This window comes from Tamandua tetradactyla, chromosome 1 (assembly GCF_023851605.1).
Source record: "Tamandua tetradactyla isolate mTamTet1 chromosome 1, mTamTet1.pri, whole genome shotgun sequence".
Lineage (NCBI taxonomy): Eukaryota > Metazoa > Chordata > Mammalia > Pilosa > Myrmecophagidae > Tamandua > Tamandua tetradactyla.
Window position 1 is genome coordinate 216,272,969 of NC_135327.1, and position 21,574 is coordinate 216,294,542.

General features: G+C 35.5%; 1 protein-coding gene across 10 annotated transcripts in view; it reads left to right on the plus strand.

Annotated features, from left to right (window-relative positions):
• CUL2 (cullin 2) overlaps positions 1–3,835 on the plus strand; it is a 167,674-nt gene extending 163,839 nt beyond the window's left edge. For 8 of the 10 annotated variants that reach the window (XM_077151922.1, XM_077151926.1, XM_077151928.1 and 5 more), the window contains 3 exons: positions 719–820; positions 2,157–2,273; positions 3,245–3,835. In XM_077151922.1, the coding sequence (XP_077008037.1) occupies positions 719–820; positions 2,157–2,273; positions 3,245–3,376 (351 nt within the window). In that variant the 3' untranslated portion in view covers positions 3,377–3,835. Of the gene's footprint in view, positions 1–181; positions 511–718; positions 821–2,156; positions 2,274–3,244 lie in introns of those variants that run through there. The other 2 variants (XR_013171992.1, XM_077151932.1) reach the window with 2 other exon arrangements.
• Positions 3,836–21,574: the final 17,739 nt, after the last annotated feature.

The window sequence follows — 21,574 nt, forward strand, 5'->3', positions numbered from 1 at the left end:
ATTGCTTGTTTGCATATAAAGTATTTGGTTGTCTATCTGCCAAGTGCTTCTTGATCCTGCTGACAGAGAAGTTCCACTGTCTTATATGAGTGGCTTTCTTAAGACTGATAGAAAAGTTGTAATTCTAAAAATTGGCTTAACAACTTTCACCTGAGAAAAGGCCACTTGCTTCTCCTCACAGAGTGAATAAAACATGGATTGAAGGGTAAACCTTGTGAGAATCACCCCAGGGTCAAGGAGAAAGGATGCTTGTGTACCACTGGAAAAACAACTTGCTTCTATAGTCAGGTTATTTATAATTGGTGTTTTGTTATTGCAGCATTTAAAAAATTATTTGGTTGTTCAGTTTTTCAAAATGGAGGTGATGGAAAAGCTGTGAGCCTTGGTATTTCATGAAAATTAAAATGTTAAATTCTGTTTGTTTAAGCTGATGAGCTTGACTCTTTGTTTTATCCAAACATAGTATACATTATCGTTGGGCCAGAAAATAACTTATTCCTAAAATTTTAACTGAATAAATTCTAACAAATATAGGATTGTTTTTTGCTTGTTGATTTAACAAAAAATAATTATTTTTCTCTTAATTTTTATAATGTAAAAATTATGAGCTTAGGTTTTTCTTTGCTTATTTATTATTTTGTTTCCTTGCATATTATTTGCAGCAAACTCTTATTTAATGATTTCATATTTTATAAAGCTATGAAATTTTTTAATTTAGGAAGACATTGATGCAGAATCTTCATTTTCATTAAATATGAACTTCAGCAGTAAAAGAACAAAATTTAAAATTACAACATCAATGCAGAAAGACACACCACAGGCAAGTGTCCTTTCTTTTGGGAATATTTTAGTGTTAGATTTTGCAAGTGATAACATTAAGATACTGCAAAGCTTTGCACTCCAAAATTAATATGATATCTCTCTTCTGATTTCTTCTTTGCATTTATTTACTAACCATGCAAAAAACAAAAATATCTGCCAGTGTTTTAGTTTTCTAAAAAGTAGTAACAGGTATCTAATGATAAAGGTGTTATAGTTTAGTCACATTTGATCTTAAGCTGCATTAAAATGTGTAGTTTTCTTTGCATTCTTTCCAAAAAATTCTAATCTTGAGAGATAATATAAACTCATGTTTTTCATTTGTAAAATAAGAAAAGTTTTACACTTATTTCTTTCAAAGAAAAGTTGCCATGTGGAAAAATGCTTTTTGAATTTTAATGTGCAGGTAAATCACCTGGGGATCTTGTTAAAATGCAGATTCTGATTTATCAAGTCTGGAGTGGGGCCAGGACACACTACATTTCAGGCTCACATATGTGCCACAGTTTGAGTAGTGCATATCACTGTGAGTCTTTGAAATTAGCAATGATTATTGCTTTGTTCTGGGATAGACTTAATTCCTGATTGCCTCCTGTATGCCACCCTGTCCTTGGACTCAAGGTTTATAAGATGTTATGCCTTCTCCTGGGAAGTTACTGCCTCATAGGGTGACAAACATTAATTCGTTGCCATTAAATTAGAACCCTAAAATCATCGATGATCTCATTTTTTTTCTAGGCTAGTGAAAAATAACTTACAAAGAATGAATTGTATTTTACCTTTTCAAAGTTGTTATGAGATCCCCCATCAATGAGGCATTGCCTCCTTCTGTGCTTTGTTTCTTCTGTTTCCTTGAGCTCAATGGAAAAAGGCCCTTTCTGGCCCATTCTTCATGGCTTCTCTACTTGAGCCAAATAGAACCCTTCACAACTCTTCTCCTTGAAGCCTGATCCGGTGTGCACTTGTAGCCAAATACTGCACCTGGTAGAGTCCGTCTAAAAGCATTGTGGTATCAGATCTGTAATCACTGATAGAACAGCAGCCCTGAAAATAAATGCTCTATGCCACTTTGATCCTGCTTTATTGCCTACATACATTCTCTATACACTCTACAATAGTTTTTTTCCTAATAACTTTCCGACTCTAACTCTAGAAATTATGTATAACTGACACACTGTAGATGCTTGGCAATGATTATGTGAGATGGGCACATAACTGTATAATTTGATGTTCAGTATTTATTGGAGATTAATTTGAAATCACTGATAAAAATTAATTTGAAACAAGTTCAGTGACTAATTTCTCATTTGTTATTTTTTTTTTTCCCTGTAAAATAGGAAATGGAGCAGACTAGAAGTGCTGTAGATGAGGACCGGAAAATGTACCTTCAAGCTGCTATAGTTCGTATCATGAAAGCACGAAAAGTACTTCGGCATAATGCACTTATTCAAGAGGTAAATGGGGGAAAATATCCACAAGACTTCTTGGGCTAGAGTACATTATCAATGTATGGATTAGGTCTGTTTCTTCTTAAATGACGATAGAAATATGCTCTCCAAATAGCATAAAGAAATGCTTCATTACTTAATGAGAGCAGTACTTCAAATGTCATTATTAAATTCTGATTTTCTTTGACTTCAGTTTAGCGCTCTAAAAACTTACCAGTTTATTGAATCTTCTCTACAGGTATTGAGCAAAGTGGACCATATAAAATATTCATTCTATAAATAGGGTGCTATGCTCATCACTGGGGATATAATGCAGAATTTACAGTCTAATGGGGGAAGAAATAGATTATTAAAATTATATGCCAATAAATATAAAGTTACAGTAACATGCACTGAAAGAAAGGCATGCAGTACTGGGAGAACGTATTCCAAAGACCTGACTCCGGGAGTATTAGGGGAAGCTTTCTTGAACCTTGAGCTGAAACCTGAGTAGAGGTTCACTGGAGGCTCAGGGGGGTTATATGACAGTTTAGATTAATTAGTTTATAGTTTTATTTAATTAAGTATTAATGTTATTAGATTTTGCTATATCCATATTCTGATTTTAATTCCTTCTCAACCTAAATGTTAAACTTTTTAGATACTTGGCATAAAAAATCCTATTTTTGGCCATCCTATCAGAATCGATAGATATAACTGTTCCCTCTTCACCTGTGTACTGCCCTGCTCAGTTTTAAAAATTTAACATTGTTTATGGTACTCATTTAATCTATCATGCTCACCCATCTAGGATAGTCTTGTTCAACTTGGTATAATTATATGTTATTTTGAACATCTCTTCCCTGTATGGATTAGATCTATTTGTTGAAACCTCAGTAAATTTGAGGCATTTTATAGCTGATTGATTAAAAGTAATTATTTATGGCTGAGTACTTGTAATTTGACTAGTAATTGACATCCATTTCTGTCTTACACAGGTGATTAGTCAGTCAAGAGCCAGGTTTAATCCAAGTATCAGCATGATTAAGAAGTGTATTGAAGTTCTGATAGACAAACAGTACATCGAACGCAGCCAATCGTCAGCAGATGAATACAGTTACGTAGCGTGATGTTGCTGTCCTCCAAGTGTGGGTGTAAGAAGATCATTGCCATCACCATTTGGTGTGTTCCTGTGGGAAAAAGCAGGCCTGTGCCTCCATAATTTGGTTATTTGGCAGCCCCTGTTTTTCTGCTGTTTACAACATCACCAGTGCCACGTCATGAGCATCAAAGAAAATGCCTCTGGATAATTTTAAGCTCATGTCATTATGACATTTCTGAAAACTTTATTAAAAGAATGAGTGAAGTATTGCTGAAATGTGGAAATTTGGTTGGGTACCATGCTTTTTCTCCCCCTCATGTTTGCAGTTGATGTGTTTTATGTTTTTTTTTAATGTATCTTAAAGGACAAAATTAAAAAACCTAAATATTGTAATATGACAGATAACCTAATAATTGTATCTACATTAAAACGACAAACATGATATTGCTGCTTGTCAAATAAAAAAAAATAAAGAAATAGAACGCCTTTTTTTTATGCGGATGGAGTGTCAGGTTGGCCATGAAATAATATAGTGTGTATGGGTCATCAAGGCAGCTAATGCAGCTGTAGTTGCATCTTTCTCTGAATGGCTTAATTCACTTGTACTCCTACTTAAATCTTGTGTGTAGATTATTGTTCTTAAATGCATAAGAAATACATTCGGCATAAAGAATGCTTTATTTTTATGGATTAGAACTATATTGGCCATGGCCGTTTTGAATATTGAGGATTTAATTCCATCAAGCATTTCTGGTGATGTGCCATACCACAGAAACAAAGTAGGAGGATACATAGTGACCGCAAACCTGGCAGGGGAAGAGCATCTTCCCAAAAGTTGTTTAATACGTTAGTTCTAATGTAGAATTATTACTTTGTCTTTCCTTTTTACCTTTCCATGAATTGTAGGAGACCCTCTGATAAATATTTTTCTTCCATATTCCCTCCCTCCCTATTATCCTTACAACCTTTATACCTTCTGTCTTTAACACTTAGAAACCAGACTCGATTTCACTTGTCATAGGTCTTAGTATACCTTTTATTTTTTTCTGTCAAAATAGTGTATTACACTAGATGCCACTTACATAGAGACATAAAATTCTATTATTTTCTTTATTATATATGTTGATAACAGTATTAGAATACTATGATGTGTTGTCATATTTGTTATATATTTGCCCCATCACACACACACGTGCTTGTGCCTTTTTTTTTTTTTTTTTTTTGCATGGGCAGGCACCAGAAATTGAACCTGGGTCTCTGGCATGGCAGGCAAGAACTCTGCTGCTGAGCCACTGTGGCCCGCCCTGTGCTTTTTTTTTAGCTGGAATATCTTACAGCATATTCCAGACAAATTATTTCACTTTTTTATCTGTAACAGAAAATGCTTTTAAAAAATAAAAATCAAAACATTTAACAACAATTATGTTATCACACTTAACAAATAAATAATTACATAAAATCTTCTAACCTATGATTCCATATTGAGTTTCCCTTATTGTTGCAAAAATGGCTTTTACATTTGGTTTGTTGCTCTTTTTCTAACTCACATCTTGTAAGTTTTAAAAATCTACTGAGTATATGGTAACTTTTACTGTAGTTCTCTCAGTTTTCCTTTCTTCCTAGAGAGAAAATAATGATAAACCATATAAGCGGTTATTGTTCAATTGTCAAAAACAAACCCTTGTTTAGATAACATGTTAGTAATATTTTCCAAATTGATTCCTATTTTTCTTAAAGATTTATGAATGTTAACTCCTAGTATCTAATTGTCAAGAAAAATGTGTTATGTTAAAAATGGACAAAATACTTGTGCTGAGGTAGTAGAAATGACTAACAAAAGAGTTTTCTTCACCTCTTTTCCCCATTTTACCTGAAAGGAAACATAGGAAATGCTTATAAATAAAGAAGAAAAAAAGATATAAACATTTAACATAATCTCCCTCCAGGAAAAGGAGTAATGTTTAGAATTAACTTTAGGACACACCTTTCTCTAAGGAAAATTAAGGGAAAAGTTGCAATTTTGTAAGTTGGATTAGGAAATTGAAATCATCATTGAGAGTTCACAGTAAACAGTTCAGGTAATAATAACCTGGCAGGTCCTAATAGGTAACCCCAGTGCTTGTGAGTGAAAGGAAAAGGAGGAGGAAGGAGAGGAAAGGGTTTTCTGTATTTTATCCTTGAAAACAAAAATAATGTGAACAAAATTCTCAAGTTTTAAAAAAATCAGTAATGAGGTAATTGCCAGGTATGAGTCAGTGATATGTTTTTCAGCCAGACAATATGCTGCCTTTGTGAAAAATTTATCCTTTCCCTTTAAATCCAATAGTTGAATTGATACTTCAGGTGCTGATTTACTCCTGATTTATTATACAATATTTTATGATAATTTGCTTTAATAGAAATGAAAAATAGACACATGTGTTTATACTTTTATTTATAACTATTTTTCCTTATAGAATCTTATGGCCTGTATATGCTACAAAACTGTAACATTTCTGTTAAATTTAACCTTTACTGAGTGTAAATTATGGGACAGGTGCTTCCACAATATTATTTTGTTTAATCTTCAGATAATCCTGTTAGGTAGACAATATTCCTTTCTTTCATAAATGAGGAAACTAAGCAAAAAAACTTTTTTTCAGGTGTCATTGCTATAAATTGCAGAACCTGAATTTAAATCCCAGTCAAAACTGCAGACCTAATATAGCATAGTTAAGGCAGAGTTAACTTCATTTTATACATAAAGAGCAATTTTGTCTCACTTCTGAATAGAAATTTCTATTTCTAATTAACACATGATAATATATTTCATATTTTAGTTTCTTAAATTACTTATTTTACGATATTGCAAATATTCATGATTAAGGGACTTGGCTCACAGCCAATTCGTGACAAAGGATATTTGTGAATTTAATGTATTATTTTCGTACGTACAACTATAGAAAATTTATTCCACGGTATATATGCTTAAAGCAAACATGTTACTAGTTTAAAAACTTGAGCTATACAGTAGCAGTGGATACTTTATTCAGCTCTTAATTTTTGTTTCCTAAGACAAAATTGTGGTTGAGCAAATGCTAAGTAAAAATGTGAATTTTCAGGATATTAGCCCTAAGGGTTATTTCACATAGGCTACAGCTAAATGTGTGTTAAGTTTAATATGGTAAGACTTGGTTGAAGATTGCCATGTTCATGAAGCAAATCTAAGACCAAAACAATTAAATTAGCAATCCTTATATGAGACATTCAACCCCATAGGCCAGAATTCATTGAAAGTGGCATTTACTCATGGAACTGTAATCCATACCAAACTTTAAAATCTGTTCTGTAACTACTTGTTAAAATGTACTTGGAAATTAAAAAAAAAAAAAGTGGGATTCACTGATAGGGAGAAATGATATGCAATGACTGTACTATCTAGGAAATTCCAAGTGATTCTCCCTGTCCCCTGCACTTCCGTGCCCCCCAAAAAAACAACTCAGGCAATTCCTCTTAACTTTTCTTCATCCAGCGGATTCTGTTGGTTGCCAGCGTCTTATGCTGAGCATAAGCTGCAATGAGGAGCAAAAAATCCAATACATAGAGAATCCTGAGATATTCAAAACAAAGCTACTAGAATAAACGAATTCAGCAAAGTGGTGGAATATAAGATCAACTGCAAAAATCAGCGGTGGTTCTATACACTAGTAATGAACAATTTGCAGGGGAGTCAAGGAAAAATCCCTCCATTTATAATAGCAACTAAAACTATCAAACTCCAGAAATTAATTTAACCGAAGACATAAAGGACTTGCACGTGGGAAGTTACAAAACATTGCTGAAAAAGAAGATCTAAATAAAAGGACATTTCTGTGTTCATGGATTGGAAGATTATTGTTAAGGGGTCAATTCTACACAAAGGTATATAAACATTTATCACAATTCCAACAAATATTCCAACAGACTTTTCTGCAGAAATGGAAAGGCCAATCATCAAATTCATTTGGAAAGGCAAGCAGCCCTGGATAGCCAAAACCATCTTAAAGAAGAACAAAGGTGGAGCACTCATCAGTTTCCCCAGAAAGCTAAGTATAGAATTACCTGACCTGGCAATCCCATTTCTAGTTATATACTCAAAGGGACTTGAACAGATATATTTGCACACTGATGTTCATAACAGCATTATTCACAATTGTCAAAAGGTGGAAACAACCCAAGTGTCCAACAGATGAACGGATATACAAAATGTGGTATATACATGCAATGGAATATTACTTGGCCATAAAAAGGAATGAAGTCCTGATGCATGTTATGGCCTGAAAAAACCTTGAAGATACCATGTTGAGTGAAATAAGCCATACACAAGTGGATAGATACTGTTTTTTGACTTAAATAAGCAGAATATGCAAATTCATGAAGTCAGAAACTAAAATGCACATTACTAGGAGTTGAGTTGGGAAAGGGAGTGGGAGTTAATGTTTAATTGGTTTGGAGTTTCTGTTTGGGGTGATGGAACCACAACTTTGTGAATGTAATTGATACCACTGAATTGTATATTTGAAAAGGGATGAATGGAAATTTTAGGGTGCATATATATTACCACATGCAAAAAAAAACAAAAACACCCATAGAACTGTATAACAGAATATACCCTCATGTAAACTGTGAGCTTTAAAGTTAATAGCGTAATTACAATAATAATGTTTCATCAATTATAACAAAGTTACCATGATAATGCAAAATGTTAATAGGGATAACTGTGATTGAAAGGGGAGTGTATGGGAACTCTGTACTTTCTGCATAAATTTTCTGTGAACCTACAACTGCTCTAATTAAAAAAAAAATAACTAAGGGGGGGAAAAAGCTGGTTGTACCCATATGGAGCTTTTAGTCTTGTAACATACAGTCATAAATATATCATTCCAAATGTGGTAAGTGCTTATGAAGGAAAATCCTGGGTACTATGAGGAAGAGTACACAAGAGAAGTTAAAAGGGCAAAGGCAATGAAAGTGGGAGAAGTCTAAGAGAAATAACAACAAATACTGAGGTAAGAAGCAGCAATCACAACCTAAGAATGAAAAGACCAGTCTGGCTGAATTATGTTGATTTTAAGCAGGGAGTGATTTGGTTATCTGTATTAAATGAAATAATTGATGACGATCATGTTTCCTTAAGTTGGATGGTAGGTACAAATATATTCATTTTATTATGCTTTAGCGTGTATAAATGTGTTAAAATTTTTTCCTTTGGTATTTGTGAACTATTTCTCAAACATTTTCACGTTATCAGAAAATAGGTAATGTTATTGTGAAGAATGAACTCTAGAGGGCTAATGAAGGATAGTGTGAGATGAGTTTGGCAATAGTGTGGTGCTGGTGATAGCAACCTCCAGTGGGATAAAGTAGATAAAATTGACATGACAATAATGGATTGGGTTTGGGTGAGCGAGGAAAGGGATGAATAAAGATTTTTGGTTTGAACAGCTAAGTCATTCAGGGAGCTAGGGATCCCTGGAAGAGGGCCAGAGTGGAGAAGGGAGATAATGAGCTTGGTTTTAGACACATTGCATTTGACGTGCTTTTGAGATATCCAAATGCAATAGTCAGTTGGTTAAACAGGTCTGAATGTCTACTGCATAGATGTCCAATCCTGAATGTCAGAAACCCATCAGTAGATGGTTTGATCCATTTACATTTCTCTGAATCTTTAGCCCATGAATTAATGTTAGATTAAATGTCACTAGGGAGTAATAAACATTTACTACCACATGAATATATGCATTTTAAATAATAAAAATAGGAAGTAAAAGAGATGAAAATTTTTATTTAGTCATTTGTACACATTCTAAGATTTGTTTCCCTATATTCAGTGGGTGGTCTTGCTCACCCCACTTTGAGGCTAGGACACATTTACAGAAGTAGTGTAATTAATCCAAATAAAATCTTGTTTTAGGATTATTCCTTATATTCAGAAATCTTTGTCAAGTATGCCCTTGAAGGAGAGAGGTATAAATGTTTAAACGTATCATTTATCAGCAAAAGGAAGGAACAATTAGGAACTGACCTGAGGAAAAGAATAAGAAGGAAATTTTTGTTTTCTCATTAATGTTTTTTTCCTCCATTGTTAGTAGCTAGGCAAGGTTATCCTATACAACCCGATCAATATTTTGCTTTACAGAACAATGACAGAACTTTTCTCTGACCTTTATAACCAGCTTACTTAGGTCTCAAACAGCTCCCCTGAGTCCCCCTAGCGTAGCACTCAGTCCCAGGCTGAGAGCCTCAACTTCTTTAAATATATTTTGGGTGGGTTTTTTTGTTTGTTTGTTTTCTTGCTTGCTATGTCTTCTAGGGAAGAAATGACAGACATGAGAAGCAAATATCTGCTTTTAGCTGAAACAAAACTGGTTTAGTATATATGGTACCTAACATTTGATGCAATTCAGTCATTGAGGCCACAGCACTCTGACAGTATTCGAAAAGTTAATGTAGAATAGGGGAAAAAGCTGGTCAGCATGAATTGAGACAATGACTAAATTGAAATGACTGTTAAAAATGAATCAATGACTAAATTCGAACTACTTCATTGTCATAAAGTAATTACCTGAGACACCTGGTTTAGATTGTACACTTCAATGTAACTGATTCTAAAGTTTGACACTCAAGAAAGATGAGACTGTCCAACCCCTTGGTAAAAGAACTTGGTGAACATTAGGAAATAGGTTGGTGGAAGAAGTCAGGAAGGTGCATGGTCTCTTCATTGTAAATTGGGTTTGACCCTGAGTGGGGTTACCATCTCTGCTGGGACATGAACTACACAAATTAAGGGAGAGGTGTTCAAAATCTAACCATGCCAACTATTCTGTTTGGTTCCACACTGGCTTTGGTCTCCATGTCTAAATGGAGGAAGCCAGTTTGCATTCTTTAGGAGGTTGCATCTTTAGGACGTCTGGCTTACCTCTGGAAAAGTCAAATCAGGCTCAGGGCTGACCTAGCAATTTAAGTGCAATTTTAGCACCATGGATCTGATTAGACAGCAAAGCTCTGAGACTAGAAATCCTTGAAGCAACCAATCAGGGATCCTTTGGCAAGCACGGCTAAAGGTAGGGAAGGACTAGACAGGTGACGACATGTTTATTTCGTTTTTTTCCCTGCTAGACCATCAAAACCATCAGTGACGACTTATAAATGGACGAGTGTTTGGCCAGCTGAGGAATCTGCTGGAGCACAGCTGAACACAGCTGGTAGCCAACTATGATGTCTGAAAATCCACATGAAAATCACAGGAAAGTGTGCTGTGAACACAGATTTACGGTAAGATCTTTTCTGCCTGGAAGTATTTACTTTGTTAACTTTCTATGTTTTGCAATGGTTGTGTATGCACATTTTTATGAGAATCACCCAATACCCTGTACTGAAATTACATATTGATTGTAGCTTGTTCTTAATTCCTTTTACAAGTCATTTAAATGGGTTAACTTAAATTTCTTTTTGTGGGTTCTTTATATCTCATATATTTTGTATTTTAATTAGGAGATTACACTTTGGTATAAAAGTCAATTAAACAAAGTTTTCTGAGTTTTTCTTTAAAATATTTAGAGAAAGTAGCTGTCCAAGAATCACCATTAACAAGATAAAAAATATATACAATGTCTATATGCCAATGTCTATGCACAGGTATGTTTGGTTAGCTCATTTCGAGATAGAAGATTGTTCTTAAACCTTTTATTCAGTGTGAGTCTATAACTTCATTGTTTCCTGTACACAATCTTCACTTCTAGATCTACTGCATTTTACTGCAAATGTGAACCATTGATCAAACATAACAGCAGAAAATCAGGAAGACTCTAATGAATCCATGACCTGCCATAAAAGCTATTCAAAGACTTTGGCTAACAGTGAGCATGTAGCGTCATGTCTGGATACAAAGGAAGTCATCCTATATGTAAATTCACAAAGAAGAAAAACTCAGGTTAAGTCCTAGCATCTTTATTATTTGCTTGTTTGTTTGCATATAGGTGTTTGATGTGTTTCCATTTGTGTTTATTTGCATGCAGTTGTTTGGTATGTTTCTATTTAGTAAGAGACCACAAGCAGCTGGAGTAGATGGTCAGTCTTGATCAGTCTCAGCTCCTTGCCAGGGCACAAAGGGTGCTCATTGGCAGAGCCCCCTCCCCAAGTGTATAAAAGTACTTTGCTCATTCACTGCAGGTATTCCTCATCTCTGAGACAAAGCTAGGCGTGTGGGGCTGTCAACCACTGACCCTTACCTGAGCAGTTTACTTCCCCAGAGGACTGGCCAGAGTAGGATCTTTTCCCCTGCTCTTTTGGATACTTTGTGCCATGCAAGCAATAAAACAATCATTTGCTGGGGGCCTCTGTTGTGCCTGAGCCTGTGTTTCCATCACACACCATAGAGCAGTTTGCTCCACACCACTGCCCAAGTCCACTGAGTTGGACTTTCTGTTTAGTTTTCCAGCTTCTCTTTATGACTGGGGCCTTGTTTAGAACCCCAGGTGGTGGTAGATTGTTGATTCCATGCCTTCTACCTGTTATATTACACACACACTCACACACCAGTTGTTACGGTAATTTGGAATGCTGCCTAACATCCCTTGCTATAATGCCCTGCCCACTAATTGGAATACTTAGCCCTAAGGATTGCCTGGATCATGCTGAATTTAGTACATTCTCAGACACTGGACTTTGGGTTGCCTAGATGATCTAGCTGGAATCAGTCTCTGTAGCTACATTGGTTTTTCCATCCCCTGGTTCCACTGTCTCTTCACAGACCTCTTCTCTTCCTTGCTCGCATTGTGCCTCAGGCCCATGTCTATTCGTTGATTCTAATTTATTCTCTGGAGCAGCAGATAATAAATTTGAGCCCCCTGCTGCATTGTAATTCTTCACAACTTTTTTTCCCACAAGCCAAGTTTCCTTATTTACGAAGGTTTCCAAACCATTTTCTAAAATGATGCACACTTTATTTCCCTAAAGTTCTACTGGAAAGTTCCATCTGTTAGAATCTGATCAATTGCTACATCATTTCTCAAGAAGCTCATAAGTTGCTTCTATTGACTAAAGGCAAAGGCAAAGGAATAGTTTTTTTTTATGTTTTGCTTTTAAACATTTTTATTGTGAAATATGTATGCAGAATGGTGATAAATTTAAAAGTACAGTTTAACAAGTAGTTATGGAGCAAATTTCAAAGTACAGTATGGGTTAAAGTCTTACAATTTAATTTCCTTCTAGCTGTTCTAATGTACAAGAACCCAAGAAGAAATATCATTATAATGATTCAGTAGTTATAATCATTTCTTAAATTCCATCTTCTCTGTTACAACTCCTCCCTCTCATTTGATCACTCAGTCTTTAAAGATATTTGGGCTGTGGCAATTCTAACTTCTTCATATTGAAAAGGGGTGTCTACATTATGGGATAGAGGGATGCAGGAAGTTGATGTTCTTGGAGAGACTGGTAACTCTGGGTTTCAGGGCTTATTTGGCATAGGAACAATCTGGAGGTTTTAATGTTCTGAAAAATGAACTTAATGAGTGAAACTTTTTATAGAGTCTTGGATAGAGCCCTGAGTATTCTTTAGGTTTTCAAGAATACTGTTGATTGGGGCTTGGCATACCCTGGCAATTAGCAATATCTAACTGAAACTTGCATAAGAGTAACCTCCAGAATAGCCTCTCGACTCTATTTGAAATCTCTTAGCCACTGATGCCTTATTTTGTTACATTTCTTTTTCCCCTTTTGGTCAAGAAGGCATTCTCAATCCCACAATGCCATGGCCAGGCTCATCCCTGGGAGTCATGTCCCATATTGCCAGGGAAACTTACGCTCCTATAAGTTATGTCTCATGTTGGGGGGAGAGTAATTAGTTTATTTGCAGAGTTGGGCTTAGAGAGATAAAGACCACCTCAGAGCAACAAAAGAAATTCTCTGGAAGTGACTCTTAGGCATAATCATAGGTAGGCTTAGCTTCCCCATTACGGAAATAGGTTTCATAAGAGCAAGACTCAAGACTGAGGGCTTGGCTTATTAAATTGGGAGTCCCTAGTGCTTGAGAGAGTTTCAGGAATTCCCCAGGTGGTGAGGTTTAATAGTTTCATATTTTTTTCTCCAGTCAGACAAGGGTCTTTGCAAATAGTTTTTTTATTATCTGCCCAACATACTCTGGAATGTATCAGGTATTATATTAAGCTATACAAAATTGCAAGATCTCATTCCATATTTTAGGCTTCATGTGTTTAGGTTGTTTAAATGAACTGGCCAGACAGGTTAAGTTTGATTGTGTTCTACAGAAAATTTATATTTTGGAAAAAATAAACATCTCCTCCTTTGGTCTCACACAGAAGGTGAAGTTTTAAAAAACACAGACAATGCATCCTTCACCCTGTATTCTGATTTACTTTAGTCCCAACCAGGTTAGTTTTATTCATATCTCTAACTGAAGTCTGATCTCTTTTTCAGCTTCTTTAGAGTTGCTGTATGGAGTAATGTGCCTTTCAGAGCTGCACAACTCTAACTCTGAGTCTTAGCTATCATAGAGGTACCCATTGATCCAGAGAACAACCTGGTTACACACAAAGAACACAGCATCTCAGAATTTAGAAATAACATTTAAAACTCAGGAATAAATGTGACTGCTGCAAGAGCTTATAATATAGACCCTAATTTTCTTTTAAGTATTTTCTAAATGAGACCATACAATATTTGATCTTTTGTTTATGGCTTATTTTGCTCAACATAATGTCCTCTAGTTTCATTTACCTCATTGCATGCCTCACAAATTCACTCCTTTCTGTAGCCACATACTGTTTCATCATATGTATACACTAAAGTTTGCCCTTCTGCTCATCACTCAATGTACCCTTCAGCCACCTACATCCATTGGCTATCATGAATAATGCCTCCATCAACATCAGTATGAAAATGTCTATTTGAGTCCATGCTTTAAGTTCTCTGAGTATATTCCTTTTAATGGGATTGCCTAATCATATGGCGGCCCTAAATTTAGCTTCCTGTGAATCTGCTACGTTACCCCCCAGAGGAGCTGCCCCATTCTGCTATCCTTCTGACATTTAGGTATACCTCTCTCTCCAAATCTTCTCTAGTACTTGAATCTTTCTGTTTGTTTATGTTTTGGGAATCTGCGGGGTTTTTTGAGATAATTCACACTCAGTGTCTCACAGTATCCTCACTTAGTTGTAACAATTACCACTCTCAATTTTAGACAATTTTCATTGCTCCAAAGGAAAAAGTAACAGATAGACACACCTACACCAAAAAGTGGTAATTCTAAAACATCCCATAACTCTGATCCACAGCCTCTCCAATTATTGGTGTAGTACTAGTAAGGTATTCATGTTAAATATAGTCCACAGCATGCAATAGGTAGGTGTTTTTTTCACATATACTACTCTATTATTAACTCTTTGTACAAGTGTCATGCATTTGAAGTAGTTCATGCAAGAACTTATTTGTAGTGCTAATTGGTGAGATACATGACTTTAAACAACCCCTTTCAATCATATTCACTTTCAATACAGCACTATTACTCATAATCCCAATAAAAAAACACCATCACCTCTATCCATTCCCAAACATTTAAGTTCAACCACATTAACAAGTCTTTACATATCAGGTAACCACTCCCTCTTCTCTACTGTCTGCCTATCCCTTGCCCTCATATATCCTACATTTTAAGACCCTGAGTTTACATTTTACAGGGGATTCATATTAGTGAAATCATTCAATATCTATCCTTTTGTCTGACATTTACTCAGCATTATATACTCAAAGCTCATCCATGTTGTCACATTTCATGACCTCATTCCTTTTTATTGCTGCATAATATCCATAGTATGTACGTATCATATTTTGTTTATCCATTCATCTGTTGATGGACATGGGTTGTTTCCATCTTTTGGCAACTGTGAATAATGCTGCTATGAAATCAGTGTGCAAATGTCTGTTCATATTTTCAGATCTCTTGGGTATATACCAAGCAGTGGAATTGCTGGGTCATAGGGCAACTTGTTATTTAGTTTTCTGAGGAACCACCAAGCTGTCTTCTACAGTGGCTGTACCATTAAACATTGCCACCAGCAGTAAATAAATATTCCAGTTTCTCCACATCCTCTCCAACATGAGTAGTTTCCTGTTGCTTAATGGCAGCCATTCTTTTTTTTAAATTTATTTATTAATTAAAAAATTAAGAAACAAAATAAAACATCAACATACATAATTAGTAATTCACAATATCACTTAGTTGCATATTCATCATTTCTTGGAACATTTGCATTAATTCAGAAAAAGAAATAAAAAGACAATAGAAAAAGAAATAAAATGAACACAGGAAAGAAAAAGAAAAAAAAAAGATTATACCTACCATACCCCTTACCCCTCCCTTTCATTGATCACTAGCATTTCAAACTAAATTTATTTTAGCATTTGTTCCCCCTATTATTTATTTTTATTCCATATGTTCTACTCCTTTGTTGACAAGGTAGATAGAAGGAGCATCAGACACAAGGTTTTCACAATCACACAGTCACATTGTGACAGCTTCATCATTATTCAATTATCCTCAAGAAACATGGCTACTGGAACACAGCTCTACATTTTCAGGCAGTTCCCTCCAGCCTCTCCATTACATCTTGAATAACAAGATGATATCTACTTGATGCATAAGAATAACCTCCAGGATAACCTCTGGACTCTGTTTGGAATCTCTCAGCCATTGACATTTTGTCTCATTTCCCTCTTCCCCCTTTTGGTCAAGGTTTTCTCAATCCCTTGATGCTGAGTCTCAGCTCATTCCAAGATTTCTGTCCCATGTTGCCAGGAAGGTCCACACCCCTGGGAGTCATGTCCCACGTAGAGAGGGGTAGGGTGGTGAGACTGCTCGTTGTGTTGGCTGGAGAGAGAGGCCACATCTGAGCAACAAAAGAGGTTCTCTTGGGGGTGACTCTTAGGCCTAAATTTTAAGTAGACTTGACCTATCCTTTGCAGGGTTAAGTTTCATATGAACAAACCCCAAGACTGGGGACTCAGTCTATAGCTTTGGTTGTCCACACTGCTTGTGAGAATATCAAGAATTCAACTTGGGGAAGTTGAATTTCTCCCCGTTCTCACCATTCCCTGAAGGGGGCTTTGCAGATACTTTTGCACTCACTGATCGAATCACTCTGGGATTCATCAGGGCATCACTCTGGACAAACCAACAAAATCTCATGTCCTACCTGAGATTCCAAGTACTTATGGCGTTCAATCAAACTATCTACGTAAGTTATATTAGGAAATGCACTAGTCAAAATATGAATTTTGTAACAAATAAGTATTCTTTGCTTTAGTCTCACACATAAGGTGACATTTTAAAATATTAATTACCATCTATTTTCAGCACCCTGCAAAAATGACATTCCTTTGTTCTTCCTCATGCAAAAACATTTTTAAAATTGTACCTTGTACATTTCACTATTATTACACACTCTAGGCATTCCTAGATTATACCATCTCAATCTTTAACATCTATCTTTCTTTCTAATTTCATTTACGTCCCCAGCCCTCCTCCCTCTATCATTCTCACATGGAGTTTCATTCAGTGTTTTAACATATTTACATTACAATTAGGTAGTATTGTGCTGCCCATTTCTGAGTTTAGGGATACAGACTGTGCAACCGGACTGGATACCAGTCCTGTTTACCCAATATCAGTTCTATTTACCCAATATCTTAACCTATTTCTATCTCCTGATGGTCTCTGTTACCAACGACATATTCCAAGTTTATTCTCGAATGTCCGTTCACATCAGTGGGACCATACAGTATTTGTCCTTTAGTTTTTGGCTAGTCTCACTCAGCATAATGTTCTCAAGGTCCATCCATGTTGTTACATACTTCATAAGTTTATTCTGTCTTAAAGCTGCATAATATTCCATCGTATGTATATACCACAGTTTGTTTAGCCACTCCTCTGTTGATGGACATTTTGGCTGTTTCCATACTTTCCATACTTTGGAGAAAGTATGCCTCTTTCTCCGCATCCTCTCCAGCACTTGTCATTTTCTGTTTTATTGATAATGGCCATTCTGGTGGGTGTGAGATGATATCTCATTGTGGTTTTGATTTGCATTTCTCTAATGGCCAGGGACATTGAGCATCGCTTCATGTGCCTTTTGGCCATTTGTATTTCCTCTTCTGGTAGGTGTCTGTTCAAGTCTTTTTCTCATTTTGTAATTGGATTGGCTGTCTTTTTGTTGTTGAGTTGAACAATCTCTTTATGAATTCTGGATACTAGACCTTTATCTGATATGTCATTTCCAAATATTGTCTCCCATTGTGTAGGCTGTCTTTCTACTTTCTTGATGAAGTTCTTTGATGCACAAAAGTGTTTAATTTTGAGGCGCTCCCATTTCTTTATTTCTTTCTTCAGTGCTCTTGCTTTAGGTGTAAGGTCTACAAAACTGCCCCCAATTATAAGATTTATAAGATATGTCCCTACATTTTCCTCTAACTGTTTTATAGTCTTAGACCTGATGTTTAGATCTTTGATCCATTTTGAGTTAACTTTTGTATAGGGTGTGAGATACGGGTCCTCTTTCATTCTTTTGCATATGGATATCCAGTTCTCTAGGCACCATTTATTGAAGAGACTGTTCTGTCCTAGGTGAGCTGGCTTGACTGCCTTATCAAAGATCAAAAGTCCATAGATGAGAGGGTCTATATCTGAATACTCTATTCGATTCCACTGGTCAATATATCTATCTTTATGCCAATACCATGCTGTTTTGACCACTGTGGCTTCATAATATGCCTTAAAGTCAGGCAGCATGAGACCTCTGCCTTCTTTTTTTACCTCAAGATAATTTTAGCAATTTGGGGCACCCTGCCCTTCCAGATAAATTTGCTTATTGGTTTTTCTATTTCTGAAAAGTAAGTTGTGGGATTTTGATTGGTAGTGCGTTGAATCTGTAAATCAGTTTAGGTAGAATTGACATCTTAACTATATTTAGTCTTCCAATCCATGAACATGGTATGCCCTTCCATCTATTTAGGTCTTCTGTGATTTCTTTTAACAGTTTCTTGTAGTTTTCTTTGTATAGGTCTTTTGCCTCTTTAGTTAAATTTATTCCTAGGTATTTTATTCTTTTAGTTGCAATTGTAAATGGAATTCATTTTTTGATTTCCCCCTCAGATTGTTCATTGCTAGTGTATAGAAACACTACAGATTTTTGAATGTTGATCTTGTAACCTCCACTTTGCTGTACTCGTTTATTAGCTCTAGTATTTTTGCTGTGGATTTTTCAGGGTTTTTGACATATAGTATTATATCATCTGCAAACAGTGATAGTTTTACTTCTTCCTTTCCAATTTTGATGCCTTGTATTTCTTTTTCTTGTCTAATTGCTCTGGCTAGAACTTCCAACACAATGTTGAATAAAAGCGGTGATAGTGGACATCCTTGTCTTGTTCCTGATCTTAGGGGGAAAGTTTTCAGTTTTTCCCCATTGAGGATGATATTAGCTGTGGGTTTTTCATATATTCCCTTTATCATTTTAAGGAAGTTCCCTTGTATTCCTATCTTTTGAAGTGTTTTCAACATGAAAGGATGTTGAATTTTGTCAAATGCCTTCTCTGCATCAATTGAGATGATCATGTGATTTTTCTGCTTTGATTTGTTGATATGGTGTATTACATTAATTGATTTTCTTATGTTGAACCATCCTTGCATACCTGGGATGAATCCTACTTGGTCATGATGTATAGTTCTTTTAATGTGTTGCTGGATTCGATCTGCTAGAATTTTATTGAGGATTTTTGCATCTATATTCATTAGAGAGATTGGTCTGTAGTTTTCTTTTTTTGTAATATCTTTGTCTGGTTTTGGTATGAGGGTTATGTTGGCTTCATAGAATGAATTAGGCAGCTTTCCCTTCACTTCAATTTTTTTGAAGAGTTTGAGCAGGATTGGTACTAATTCTTTCTGGAATGTTTGGTAGAATTCATATGTGAAGCCATCTGGTCCTGGACTTTTCTTTTTGGGAGGCTTTTTAATGACTGATTCAATTTCTTTACTTGTGATTGGTTTGTTGAGGTCATTATTTCTTCTCAAGTCAAAGTTGGTGTTTCACGCATATCTAGGAAGTTGTCCATTTCATCTACATTGTTGTATTATTAGCATAAAGTTGTTCATACTATCCAGTTATTACCTCCTTTATTTCTTTGGGGTAGTGGTTATGTCTCCTCTTCCATTTCTGATCTTATTTCTTTGCATCCTCTCTCTTCTTCTTTTTGTCAATCTTGCTAAGGGCCCATCAATCTTATTGATTTTCTCATAGAACCAACTTCTGGTTTTATTGATTTTCTCTATTGTGTTCATGTTCTCAATTTCATTTATTTCTGCTCTAATCTTTGCTATTTCTTTCCTTTTGCTTGCTTTGGGGTTAGTTTGCTGTTCTTTTTCCAGTTCTTCCAAGTGGACAGTTAATTCCTGAATTTTTGCCCTTTCTTCTTTTTTGATATAGGCATTTAGGGCAATAAATTTCCCTCTTAGCACTGCCTTTGCTGCATCCCATAAGTTTTGATATGTTGTGTTTTCATTTTCATTTGCCTTGAGATATTTACTGATTTTTCTTGTAATTTCTTTCTTGACCCACTGGTTGTTTAAGAGTGTGTTGTTGAGCCTCCACATATTTGTGAATTTTCTGGCACTCTGCCTATTATTGATTTCCAACTTCATTCCTTTATGATCTGAGAAAGTGTTGTGTATGATTTCAGTCTTTTTAAATTTGTTGAGACTTGCTTTATGACCCAGCATATGGTCTATCTTTGAGAATGACCCATGAACACTTGAGACAAAGGTGTATCCTGCTGTTGTGGGGTGTAATGTCCTATAAATGTCTGTTAAGTCTAGCTCATTTATTGTAATATTCAAATTCTCTGTTTCTGTGTTGGTCCTCTGTCTAGATATTCTGTCCATTGATGAGAGTGGGGAATTGAAGTTTCCAACTATTATGGTAGATGTGTCTATTTCCCTTTTCAGTGTTTGCCTCATGTATTTTGGGGCATTCTGGTTCAGTGCATAAATATTTATGATTGTTGTGTCTTCATGTTGAATTGTTCCTTTTATTAGTACATAGTATCCTTCTTTGTCTCTTTTAACTGTTTTACATTTGAAGTCTAATTTGTTGGATATTAGTATAGCTACTCCTGCTCTTTTCTGGTTGTTATTTGCATGAAATATCTTTTCCCAACATTTCACTTTCAACCTATGTTTTATCTTTGGGTCTAAGATGTGTTTCCTGTAGACAAGCAGCCATTCTTGTAGGTGTGAAATGATATTACATGTGGTTTTGATTTGCATTTCCCTAATAGTTAATGAAGATGAACCTCTTTTCATGTGCTTTTTAGCCATTTGTATTTCCTCTTTAGAAAAATGTCTACTCATATCTTTTGCCCATTTAATAATTGGTTGTTTGTTCTTGTGTTGTTGAATTGTAGGATTTCTTTATATAAACTGGATATCAAGCCCTTATCAGATATATAGTTTCCAAATATATCCTCTCATTAAGTTGACTGCCTCCTAACTCTTTTGACAACATCCTTTGAGGCACAGAAGCATTTAATTTAGAGGAGTTCCCATTTATCCACATTTTCTTTCATTGCTTGTGCTTTGGATGTAAAGTTTAGGAAGCTGCTCCTGTTACTAGATCTTGAAGATGTTTCCCTATATTTTTTTCTAGGGGGTTTATGCTACTGGCTCTTATATTTAGGTCTTTTATCCCACTTTGAGTTAATTTTTGTATAGGATGGGATGTAGGGGTTCTCTTTCATTCTTCTGGATATGATATCCAGTTCGCCTAGCCCTATTTGTTGAAGAAAATATTTTGTCTCAGTTAGTAAATTTGGGGGCCTTGTTAAAAATCAATTGACCATAGATCTGGGGTCTATTTCTGAATTCTCAGTTTGATTCCATTGATCAATATGTCTATTTTTGCACCAATATCATGCTGTTTTGACCACTGTGGCTTTATAATAACCTTTAAAGTCAGGAGGTGTAAGTCATTCCACTTCATTCTTTTTTAGGATGTTTTTGGCAACTTGAGGCCCCTTTCCCTTCCAAAGAAATTTGATAACTAGCTTATCCAGGTCTGTTGGGATTTTGATTGGTATTGTTGAATCTGTAGATCAATTTGGTTACAATTGATATGTTAACATTTAGCTTTCCTATCCA